At 34.5% G+C, this 13,705-nt stretch overlaps 1 protein-coding gene across 1 annotated transcript in view; it reads right to left on the minus strand.

The window, feature by feature from the left end:
* The window catches only part of LOC137278816 (adhesion G-protein coupled receptor V1-like), a 134,916-nt gene that overhangs the window by 115,918 nt on the left and 5,293 nt on the right, over positions 1-13,705 (minus strand). The window contains exon 2 of the mRNA XM_067811326.1: positions 2,081-2,297. Coding sequence (XP_067667427.1) covers positions 2,081-2,297 — 217 coding nt within the window. The remainder of the gene's footprint in view (positions 1-2,080; positions 2,298-13,705) is intronic.

Consider the following 13,705-nt stretch of genomic DNA (forward strand, 5'->3'; position numbering starts at 1 on the left):
AGTCTCACGTCTCTATCTGTGCAGTCACATGACAATTTCATTGGTTGGGATTGGCCGTTTCTAAACAACACGACCTTGACAACACTTCACATGTCAGACTTGAATTTGACAAAACTGAAAGTTTGAGAATAGAGACTGATCCTATTTCTCAACAAAAGTTTGACATCTCTGAAATTGGTGTTGGTGGCATATTCACACTCTCAAATTCAAGTCTGACAAGATGTGTCATCCAACTTTAGTTTGCCGTGTGAAGGCCACTTTAGGGACAATCTCTTGAGAAAAGGACTGTATATACCTCTAAGGACCATTTAAACTATCATTTTTTAACACTACCATTATGACTTCACACTTAACTCATTCAACTGGAGATATATAATAGACAAAAATATTTAGGGATATATGTAAATTTTGAAATTATGAATAATGATGTATTTATTCACTGACATACTGATAAAATATCAGTCACAAAAATACCAATATCCCTAACTTATTTTGTCCAGTATACATATGATTCAAATGTTTCATTTTATGTCATTTGGAATTTTTAGAAAAATTAACATATTATTTAATTTTATTAGAATTTGGTTGGGAATTTTAAAAAATCCCAGATTATAGTGATCAGGAATTCATGCCACTGTTTCCCACTCTTCAAATGATACAAGAATAATACATTCACTAACGTATTCAATAACACATTCAATAATACATTTAACAATACATTCATTACTTCAGTATTTTCACTGCTGTTTTGTTCCAATGGCATTATGAAACACTATGATACACGAATACGTAAAGTGAGCTGTTTGGGAAATTTAACATCATAGGATTCGTCCATTAATTTATAGATTTCTTGGTACCTTGTACAAAATGACCCACAGAAATCAATTTCATGGACAAAGTGCAATGGCAGTATCATTGATAAAACACAGAAAGTTCAGCTATTTTAGTCACTGTGTTTCAGTGACATAGTTTTGCTCAACTCTTAAATATCGATATCCTCTAAAACACTAAACACTGTTTTTCTATTACAGTCAGTAGAATACATCTACTTTTTATTTCCAAACATACTAAGTATGTGAATCCCACCATCACCAAAGGAGAAATCATCAAACTCATCTGCATCAAATGTATTTTGAACACTGTACACATTTAGTTACATGCATTAGATATGATAGATACATGATACAGATTTTTTAAATGATTTTCAACTAGATATAGAGTTTTGAATTTGCCTATCAAGCTGATACTGTTATTTCTCTCATCAGGATGATGCATTTAATACCCAGCATATAAGTCTGTCTCCCAGTCCCTGAACCACATTATTTTCCCTGCTGCCAAGCCCTCCCAACAATGCTCGAGTCTTAAATGAAGCAAGTTTAGATTTCCTGACCAGGTTCAGAATTTCTTGTCTCCATGGGGCTCCTTTTCAATTTATATGGAATAGTTTGTTACAATCAAAATTATATACATTCAGAGACTAAGCATTAGTCTTCCAGCATATGGACACATACACTTTCCATATATTGTAAGTTCAGGACCACTTGTGCAGAGCTATCTTAGTGCCATGACTTTCATAAGGCTGTGTTTTAAAAAGAAAATGGTGATTGTCACAGCACTAACATTTTTTGTGCAAGTTGTCCCAAGCCATCCTTATAAAACATTAATCTGTGTCATTTATTCATTTGTATAGGAATTAAACTGTCATTATATCCAGACACTGTTGATGCTATTTTATTTCTTGTTGTGATTGAGAAAACCTGAACATACATATACCACTTATGATATACTCTACATTATATAAACGTAAAATCAAATCGTCATCCATCAAGTTCCATGTCCTTCCTCAACAAACTGCTTTCCATATATGTATGCATTGGATAATTAAGGTATAATAATTTCAGGAAAAAGTGACTCATTAATCTATTTAACAAACACAACACCAAACAGCATAACATGTTTTTTTTTTGTTAATATTCTATATTGAGGAAAGTCTGTTAAACACTTGTTTGAAAAATTGTGATGATGATGATGATTGTGATGATAACATTATGATGAATATTAGATATGAAAGGATACTTACTTCAACAATAACCACCAACTCAGAAGTTATGGCACCAGTTCTTTGTATTCTCAGGTTAAACTGATCACCTTCGTTTACAACAAGGTTTGTATCCAAGAAACGGACTGTTGCTTGACCCGTTACCATGGAAACCAACAAGGTCAAAAATATGACCAATTGATGAATCATTGACATCATCCTGTAAGTCAAAAACCAACATGGGACACTGATACTGATGCTGTATATAAGAACAACGTTAATATTAATGAAGGCACTCAACAAGAATGTTAGCTCATGAAATCCAGTGAGTGAAAGACTGAATCTAGTTTTACATTGCTTTTAGCAATACTTCAGTAATATCATGGTGGGAGACATCGCCAATTGGCTTAATTGTTCCCATGTGGGTAGTCTTGTCATACAGACCCTGAAACAAATATATCCAAGTCTAGAAAATGTAAGTCTAGATTTCCACGGTTTCAGGAAACTGAAAAAAAAAGAAAGTCTCAGGGCTCCTTTCCATTAAATTTAATTAGTATTTTGCAAAATATGTTTGTTTCAGATTAGTAATTAGCCTATATAGCATATGGGGAACTGAACCTGTGTCTTAGACTTAATGAGCAAGTGCTTTGACAACTAGGTTGCCCCACTGCACCTATGATGTGCAGAAAAAGGTAGATGTAACCTTTAGCTGTGCCCTAAAACCAATTCTTTCTTTTCATCAGCTTATATCTTAAAACATGGGTGGGGAGCAGAGCATTCACTCGTCAGGCCGATGACTCAGGTTCAGTTCCCCACATGGCTACATACAATGTGTGAAGCCACTTCAATATTATATAATAATCAGATATTGAAAGGCCAATGTTGAAATAACAATACTTTTACAACACTCAAGCTTAGATGAACAGGGTTTTAACACTGGGATATACTAGTGAAATGTTGAGTGTTTAATACACAGTATACATAGAGGTGTTTTACACAATAATCACTGGTCTAATTACATCCAGCTTAAAAATGTTTAGAAATACCTTCATATATTTGACAAAACCAGCATTTGTGCTCCAAATGAATTTTTAAAATGACAACTATGAAACTGACACAAGACGTCAAAGTTGGAGATTTGTTCTGAACCATCAAGTAGCTTTGAATGGCTTTAACAGAAACATAAGGCAGAGAATTTGTCAACTACTATATTATGGGGAACATCTCAGATTATGTGCTTCCTTTTTCATCAGGTGAATGTTTTATGAGAAACACAATTTTTTGTTGTATATGTTTACTCCTTCATCAGGTGAATGTATTATGATAAATAAAACAACATTACAGCTGAATGTTGAATATATGTCACAACACTGCAGCTAAATGCTGAATATAACACAACACTGCAGCTAAATGTTGAATATAATGCAACGCTACTGCTGAATGCTGAATATAGCATAACATTAGCTGCAAGCTAAATGCTGAATACAACACAACACTGCAGCTAAATGTTGAATATAATGCACCTCTAATGCTGAATATAACACAACACTTCAGCTGAATGATGAATATAGCACAACACTAGCTGCAGCTAAATATACCTAAATCATAAACTGTTGCTAAAGGTTGCACACAACATTACACCTAAACTCTAAGCAGAACACAACTCTGCTTTTCGATGAAAAATATAATACAGAACTATAACAAAACGCTGAATATATGACAAAACTGCTTCAGAAAAGACAGTTTATGTACGTATACGTGAGACTAGGGTGGAGTCATTATACAGCATGCTTTGTCATATTCAATATCTACGTGACAAGCTGAACAATAAGTTCGCAAATGAAATATAAATCAATTGAATCTTTTACCAGATGGGAATGATATTGATTATGATTTGTATGAGAGACATTAACACGTGCAGTCCTGCGTAGTAGTCAGCTATCACTAGCTGCAGAGACCCAGCATAACTGAACTGCACAAGGTGTTACTTTAAGATTAACAATTGACCATGAGCAATGCTATTATGCATCATAATTAACATTCCTCATCACTGTAAACATTTGGTGCCTCCAGTCAAAGTAAACATGCCATCATTTGTAGATAATATTTTAATAGGGATTATGAAACTCCAAAAGACCACGGTAAGTATGTCAAAATGTTTTCATTTATAAAGTGAACAGATTACACAAGTATTAGTCAATACTTTCTATTAAGTGGCTGTATCACTGAAGACGTCAAACCTCACAGATCAAACTGTAAAAGCGATTGCTGTGATGTTGAATGTTTCTAGGCATGTGATGGAAACTAATAAGCTTAATTTTTTAAAGTTCTACTAGTAACATTTTCAGTTATGAAAAACATAATAATCCTATTAAATTAGAGAGACCAGCTAACAGCCTAGTATGAGCCACGTATGAAGAACCCCTAAATACCCAATCAAATTACTAACACAAGCAAAAACATAATGTTCTGAAATCATTCAATGGAGGGAATGGGTCCTAGGAATATAATATCCACGATAAAAGAGGATGATTCACGAAACATACAAGTGAGTGAGCGAGTTTAGTTTTATTCTGCACTCAGCAATATTGCAGATATATGATGGTAGTCTGTAAATAATCGAGTCTGGACCAGACAATCCAGAGATCAACAGTATGAGCATCGATCTGCGTAATTGGGAACCGTTGACAAGTGTCAACCAAGTCAAGATACAAGATATGTGAGGATGATCCAGTAATGAAACATACAGTCAATGTCCAATATAGTTCCAAACTTTTGCAAGTCAGTCAGGCTAGCTCAACTCAAAGCCTGTGAAACAATTCTCTGCCTGAAATTTGAATGAAGACATGGATTTCATCATTAAGCTGCTAATATATTGAACATTTTTCTTAGGCCATAATCTGAAATGATTTAAAAGTGTATTATAACTTACACAGTCAGAGAAAGTGATACATTTACAAAATGACCCCATGAAAATTCAAAAGCCAGTCATGTCAGTGTATGTGGAGAAGTACTAGCCCTACCGAATTTTTACTAGACACATGATAACACTTGCCTGGCCAGGGGCTGTTTTACACACTGCATACAGCGTGATTTGTCAAAACTGTCGGTTTGCTGCGTTTTTCAAAGATTGTGTTTTTCAAGAAATTTACCCTATACTGCCCTGTCTGCATACTGTATATGCTTCTTTTACTGAAGGACTATTAACTGTTTGACCAAATTATGAAAAAAAAGAAACATTTTAGATTGTTTGAGACCAGCTCAGCAGACTTCACACAAGTAGATACACACAGTTCTCGATAACTGATTAAAATATTGAAGGAATATCAGTCAATGACATGCTATTCTCAAGGTTGCGTACCTAGATGTCACGATGCAGTAACACTCAAATTCAGTTTTAGATGCAGGAATCCATTTGATGATAAACTGGAGATGGAGAGAGTATCCTCTTCAGGAACACTAGCCTTCCAACTCTGGAAATAAGAATGACAGTACTGAATATTGATTATGCATCATTGTAGTCATGCATTGCTCATTTCACAGGTCGCCTTTATCAATAAACCTTGTCAATATTCAAAGCATAGACACCTTCGATTAACATGAAGTAGTCATCTATCTTTATGTCAAAAATAATCTAAAAGACTATTTTCTGTGTAAGAATGAGAGTGAAATAATCCTTAAGGTATATTTTCTAGTTTGGTTAGTTTTAAACTATAAGAACATTGTACATATTGATAATTGTCCTCAGCAACCAACAACTAGCTTAAAACTAGGTGTCTGACAATATATATTCTGATAATTTGTCTCCCAAGTTTACCCGTATGCCCAGCCCATAAAATATGTTACTGTGTTCTTGTTCCCCCAAACTGTGATAGCCTGAAAGTTGTATGTCCAAACCATTCAGAATAAAGATTGAATATTTCTAACCATATTTTATTCCTGAAATATGAACATAACATGAAATCCATACTAACAGGAAAAGGTCCACAAAATTACATTAAATGGTTCATAGTAACTGCATTCGTAAGAAATTAGAATAATTTGAATCTATTTGAAAGTACTATGTACACATGGACAGAGTCAAGAATAAGCTGATTAATTCTGCTGCTTGAAGTTTGATTACCTTGTAGAATTTAAGTCAAAACCATTAGTGTAGAAATATTTATCTAATTTTCTAAAGTCATAACAAGGGCTGGAAAAGTAATGGAGAGAATCTTTCCATGGAATTTGCATATATGAAATTTGAAATATGTCTGTCAAAACAAAGAGCATTCAGGTTACTACAACACAACCTAAAGCAAACATGGATTATTTGACAAAATCTAGATCCAACGTTTTTAGTTTGAAGTAAGCTTATTTTTCATTTGGTAAAATGAATTATGTTTCTTCATTTGTACTTCATTTACTTGAGTTCCTTTCATTTTGATGGTTGACCCTACACATGGAACTCCTTTGTGGGAGAAGCATTTCAGTTTTTGTTGGATTAAAATTTACTTGCCACATATCAGCTCAATAAGAAAAATGATGTAAGTCATTATTCAAAATTTTGGCTGCTTTATCTGGATCTTCTACACCCACGTGCAAAAGAAACGTCAAAATAAAAATTATCATAACTGTCATCTAAGTGGCCATTATACGTGAATTATGGTTGAGGGCACATCTCCAAACACACATCAATATTATAGAGACAAGCACCTGCTACATGTCTTCAGCGGTAAAAATGACTTTGAGTGCCAAAACTTCCCGCGCATGCAGAAAAGTATCTGTATGATATCTGTATACAAAACACGAGCTGAACTGTTCTCTGTCATCATTTACACCTCTATGACCAACAAAACATGCCTCGATTAACATCAGAGTAAAGAGAATGAGCAGTTGGTATATTGGAGGTGGGAGTCACGTACTCTCATTTTGTAAGAATCATGAGCTTTGCAAAATGAAAAGTTGGAAGATTGGTCACATGCTTGAGACAAAGTGACAGGACAGCAGACAAGCCAAGGAGTGGAAGACCAAAGGTCACCACCCCCATTTACTGGTGCTTCATCTGAGGAACAGATTTGTAAATGTGATGTTATCAGTGGGGAAACTCTTGGGCATGAGTCAGCAGATGGACAGTGAGTAGATGTCTTTGTGCACATGGTATCCGTAACTAATGAACATTCAAGGGCGCATGATAAATGGCATCGTTGACTTGAATGTTCGTCAGTAGAAGCAACAAAATTGGTGTCAAGTTTTGTTTCAAATCTGATTATCGGTCATCTATATCTTTGTACTCCATTTCTAAGAAAAATGTGAAACCATTCAATTTAACTACCATGTATTCCATAAGCACCTAATTTAAACAATACACCTTTGTCCCATAGTTTGTCAGAAGCTTTACTAATGCCAAAGAAGACATCTTTTATTCCTTATCCATTATCTTTTTAAAGCATTTGTTACAAGTCATATAGATATATTAGTTGAAAAGCAGAACAATCTCCTTGCATAAATCTTCATTGCGAATTTGTTAAGATATTATTGTCCTGAAAAATGTTTAAAAAATACTTGAAAATGCATTTTTCAAATATCTTCCAAATACAGCTGGTAATTGCAAAAGGCCTGTAAATGTGATATTATTTTACACTATCCTTCATACGCAAAGAAAATGCAGAAGCTTCTTTCCATATTGGTTCTTCTTTCTCAAGAGTAAAACTTCTCCACCATAGACCAAAATTGCTGTCATTACTCTATGATGGTGAGTATCTGTAACTTTTCCTCCTGTGTTACTGCAAGAGTAATTATATTAACAACTTGGCTATTAATTCATAGACTAAAAGTACATGTATATGTAAAAGTACAGCTGGAAAGCTATACATATTTTCTATTTCAAAATCAATGTTGGGAATCATTTCTTAATGACTCAGACTTTTTACAAAATGTGAAAATGCTATTATTATAGTATTAGATGAAATTTTATTGGGGGTAATTATGTTATATACAAGTATTCTTCTATCACATTCCAGAACATACAAAAACGCTGTGAAAGAGATTTTTCATGAGAAATAGCTTCCTTCAATGTTCATAAATTCTTTCTTTAACAATATAACACATTTTGAAATAATTCTGAAATAGTTTAAGACGTTTTTTTAGTTTGTGGAAAAAATAGTGCAATAACACACTGAGTTCACTGAAACTGGAAGTATGTCTTGAAATGTGACACTCTGTGAATCAACAGATGTGCTTTACAGCATGTATCAAGATTTTTAAATATCACACAGAACATTGTATTTTGTGAAGTTTACCACACAGTAATGAGAGCACATAACCATCACAACTCTACTTTGCTGAAGGAGTGGCATCTGCAATGGTTTATATGACAATGAGGTGTTGACAACATCTGGCAGTAACTGAAGCCTCAGCTTGACTAAAACAGTTTTTTTTTAAAATCCATAAACCAAATGAAAAGACCTTTTTCTAAATTTACATGATGATGCACAGAACATGTTCCAGAAAATCACAACTTAAAAAAGGACACCAATTCAGGGTGACATGTAGAGATATGACACAATTGAATGTGTGTACAGACTTTTGTATTTTCTTCTAAAATGAGATCTGGACTCACTGTAGTTAACTAACCACATGTTTCCATACAATAATATGACTAGTAGCAAATGGCAGGGACATACAGCAAGGTGCTTTGTTAGACAACTAATGAACACTTCTTTTTCATGGTGCATGCCATGGGTATGTGTGGACAGTTTTATCCTTTTTTCAGACACATACTAACAGGTTCTAGTGGTTAGGCTCATTGACTTGGTTGACACATGTCATCATATAGCAGTGCAGATTGATGCTCATGCTGCTGATCACTGGATTTTCTGGTCGCGACTTGATTTTTCACAGACTGCCACCATATAGCTGGAATATTGCTGGGTATGGCGTAAAGCTAATCAAACTCACTCACAAGTGATGTCATCACAAATTCATGCACTATCCATCACTAATATCACTTCTTATGCAGAGTGAAGGGGTATCCTTGTGGGGTAAAGGCATTCACTTGTCATGCTGAAGAGCAGGGTTCAATTCCTTAAACGAACACATTTTCCTCATTGAAGCCCATTTCTGGAGTCCTCTGCTGTGATATAGCTGGAATATTGCTAAAAGCGGAGTAAAACCAACCTTACTCACTCACTCTTATGTGCAATAACATTTTTGCAGATAATCATGTCTGATTATCCTCTGGCAGTGGTGTTATATCCACGTAATATCCATATCTGATTTCCAGATGATATTGGCCATTACACAATATGTAAGGTTAGGCTTGATTCATGGGCTACAATGATGGATAATGCAACAATATCCTCTAACCAAGTTGAATCTGCATGATGTATAGCACCTGGTCAAATACCCTGACTGCTGCTGAAAGGCTATCTTGCAGCCTGAATATTCCTTCATTTGAGACAGTTGCAATCTGCATATTTGACTAGGAATAAGAAATACTCCCCTGCCCAAGTATTGCTGGATATACATGGAAATTAAGAAAAGGCAATACCTCTACATCATTAAAATTGCAGTGACAACCATTTCTGATGACATTTTTGGAACTAAAACACTACATTTTGCATTAAAAGAATAGCCTTATAGTTAATAGTCTCTGAAAAAATTATGACACACTCAAAATCTTTCTGTCATATCTACATATGTTTCAAAAATATTCTGAAAAATAATAAAATGATGTTTGAATTCCTGACATAATATTTCATGCTGTGTAAACTGTAATCTAAAAAACTGTATTCATGTCAATATTAGTGAAAACAATAGTCGATAACAGTTAAACAATATCTCAACATTTCCAAGCAGAAAGATGAACAACAACCATATTGGGTCATGCACCGATGACAAAGCACTTTTTCTTACTTACATAAAATACCATAAATTAAGGTACTTGGAAAACATAAATAAGTAAACAATGTTCATGTACTACAAGTAGAAACAGATACAGAATAATGGTTCTAAAATGGTCATTGAATGGACACAGAAATTACATCTGGGGTATTGACACAAGGAACGAATCACAATTGCTTCCTTCCAAACATACATCTCTGCCTGCAACACAAAAACATCCTTGCACTGTCCAAACTTTCAATAGAAAAATCACGAGTAGCCAAATACAAGACATACAAATTGAAAAAACCTCAACACCCCTAAAATTTCTTAATCTTTCTAAATATTAGCATAAAGATGAAAGGTTTTACCTGGTGGAGCTTCCCAAGTAGAGGTACAATATGAAGCACACAAGGGCAGAAATCCCTCTACTGCCTTGGCCTACATGTGTTAATTAAAAGTTGCTACAATACATTATTCAGACAGGTGAGGTGCATTGCACACAGGCCAGCAGAAGGCAAGCAATTAGATTTCCTTGTTGTTTAATTATAGATGAGGAAGAAGACATCCCTTGATTAGTGTCTGCAGCAAGGAAGTTCTGTCAGCATCTATTGTTGATTTCTGACTTATAGTTCAGGAGAAAGCAACAGACACCTGAATCATGTGGTACAGTGTTGACATTGTGTGCTTGATAGATGCTTCTATCCATTCCAAAAGGTCATTATCAATAGACATGATTTAGACTTTGGAAGGTTGATCAGAAAATACACATCCAAGGCACAAGGAACATCTATGTTTGGCAGTGTCTAAAAATGACTAAAGCAACAAAATGGTACCACAGTGCTGATGTTTTATGGTTAAATCATTGAAGGGCATTTGCTATACTGTAGAAGTGGAATGAATAAGAAAAGCAGTCTGTTCCAAAACCTGATGGTAAAGGAGGAAGTATACATTTTGAAACATACTGTTATTCACAATTAAGAAGCTTACATCAATAAACCTTGTATTTCTGATTTGATACTTGTGTTTTGGACGTAAAGTTTCAGTGTTGTTGAGATTGCTTCAAGCCTAGACATATTCTGAAACTGTTCATAACTGTTTGGCCACATCCAGTTTTCAAGTGTGTACTCATCTTGCTGTGTAACATAGTTTACAGGTGAGATTATCCATTGAAAAAGGTCATTGTCAATAGATATGCAGTAGTGTTTACAAAGTTGATCAGGACATTGTCCATCATTGCCCACAATAGAACCATGCCATTTACACTCCTGAAATGTTGGCTTTCAAACTGTTCTTGTTGATCTGGGCTAGTTTTCTGACATTGCCACTTCCTATATATTGCATCTCAAAATGCACATATAGTGTCTAGCTGTCACCAGACACTGCGAGTGCAGCAAGATGATGATGACAGTGACTTTCCATGGTAAAGCAGACATTTTAGTCCAACATTGATATTAGTGTTTACTCTTCACAGCAGTGATAGTAGTCATGCTAAAGCATCATTCTACCATGACTTCAGTAAATACTGGAGTTTGATTGGATAATTTAATACATTCAGAGGTAAATAATCACATCATATACCTCTCATTGTCCCACACAATATATTTTTTAAAAATCTTAATAACATGGTTATGATGGAACGGAGATACGCTTGGTTTTTAACGAATTTAGAGCTATTACAATTTCAGTATGTACCTCTGATTTTCCAACAAAATATGTTTATCGCCTAAACCTACTATCAGAAACTCAGCACTTGACAATAACCATCCTGGATTGATGACAGAGAGTGAATGTAATTAGTTGATCTCCTGCATGATTAATGTATAAAGCAGTGCAACACCCTCTGATATTGCCCACTAGATTAACTGTTGTACAGAGTATCTTAGAGTATGCCTCTCACTGAAGTACCTTGAATATCATAGTGGTTCACTTTCCAGTGATGAATCTGAATAATTTGAACGATTTCTTAGAATTTTCAGAGAGTTAATTTGACAGCTTTTACATGTACACAGGTAATGATACAGGGCATGTGTCTATTATACAATGTTTTTAGCTCTACACTGTATACAGGTAGTTGATCAAGAACGCAAGAATTTGTTGCACTAGGTTCATAAAGTATATCAAATTATTAATTCACAGTTACTAAAAGATAACAGGTTCACTGACTCAGCAGACAATGCCAGCAAATGGTATGCTGGCCATAGAATATCAAGGTCCTTCTCATGCATTTCAAGAAACAAACAAAAGATAGCAGCTCAAATGTGTGGAAAGACATAGTATGTTCTCATTTGACAATACATTTACAAGTTTATGAACTTAAAGCCCCAATCCACAAAATGGAAGAAAATATTTGTGGATGGATTAAGCATACAGGAATATATTTTATGATCTGACCCTATGTAACTGCAATTATTTCAGCAGTTGCATTTCAGGTTTAAACTCTATCCACTCATGACAAATGATAACTTAGTCAAAGAAATAGAATTCAAAGAAAGAATCCAGAATGTTTTGCTGAAACCACAGTGAACTGAACATTAAACAAGTGTATCAAATAGTATCCATAAACTGGAACTTAATCTAGCAGGCTATAAACATAAACACCATAGGTATTCATACAGAACTTGCTACAAACCCCTAGGAATAGAGTTATATGAAACTAGGATCACAAAAGATTAATTTGTAAGGCATTTGGTAAGTGGATGAGCTTAGCAAACATCTCAACAGAAGACACAGCAAATCACTGGTGATAATGTCAATGAACTTGACAAAAGAATCGGAGGGTCACCAAGAGGAAACTTTCATTCAAGGACTCACATAATGGAAGGCTGGATTGTACCAACCACTTATCAGGAAGCAGTACAAAAATGTAGTGACATGTTAGATATTTACTCTCTACATCATCACTACTTCCATATATTTAATAAAATCAGACTGAACAAAAATATACCTATCTTTGAATGAACAAAATGATTACATTTTAACTTGTACTGATACTACTTGAAATAGCAGTAGGGTACCACAGTAGTTAAAGTGTTTAATTGTCTCTTCATTGTAAACAAATATTGAGGTGCAGTGTGAAGCCCATTACTGATGTCAGCCACCATGATACTGCCAGAATATTGAAAACAGGTGTAAAACCATATGCACACAGGCTCACTAGACATGACACTGTTGTGCCAATACATGTTACAGCAACATTCAGAGATCAGAACCTCTGTGTTCAATATGACACAATAACTCCTGCAACAGTTGGCCTTGTGGCACACTGGTGGACAATGGACATCATATTTGGCTGCTGAGCAACCGTAGGTCATTGACCACTGTCTAGGGTTGATCAATTCCATTGAACGAAGACAAAGACATATTTCCTGGCCACATTTTCATTCAGACAGATTAAAATTTATTATCAAGTCAAATGAGAAGTCATGCAATTCTGCTTCCATTCCCACCATGTATATGATATGAATAACACTTATCATAATAATGCATAACTTATTCACATGTATCAAAGCATTTGGCCTGGTTTTAATATTTTAATAAAACAGAAACAACATGTCTGAACACACAAAAATATTAGTCATGATGATATAGACAAAAGATAAGAAACAAGATTATCGTAATTATCTTGTCAATGTGTTAAGTGTACAAGAACAAAATGGATATTATATTATATTTATGTATTATAATCTGATTCTGTAATGATGTTACTATTGCATAGTAAATAATAATGCTCACTGAAAACGTTTCCAAATAGACAATATATTTTTATCAGCTTCCTCTATTCCTGCTAAGGCATGCTTTTAC

This window comes from Haliotis asinina, chromosome 3 (assembly GCF_037392515.1).
Source record: "Haliotis asinina isolate JCU_RB_2024 chromosome 3, JCU_Hal_asi_v2, whole genome shotgun sequence".
In the NCBI taxonomy this organism is placed as follows: Eukaryota; Metazoa; Mollusca; class Gastropoda; order Lepetellida; family Haliotidae; genus Haliotis; species Haliotis asinina.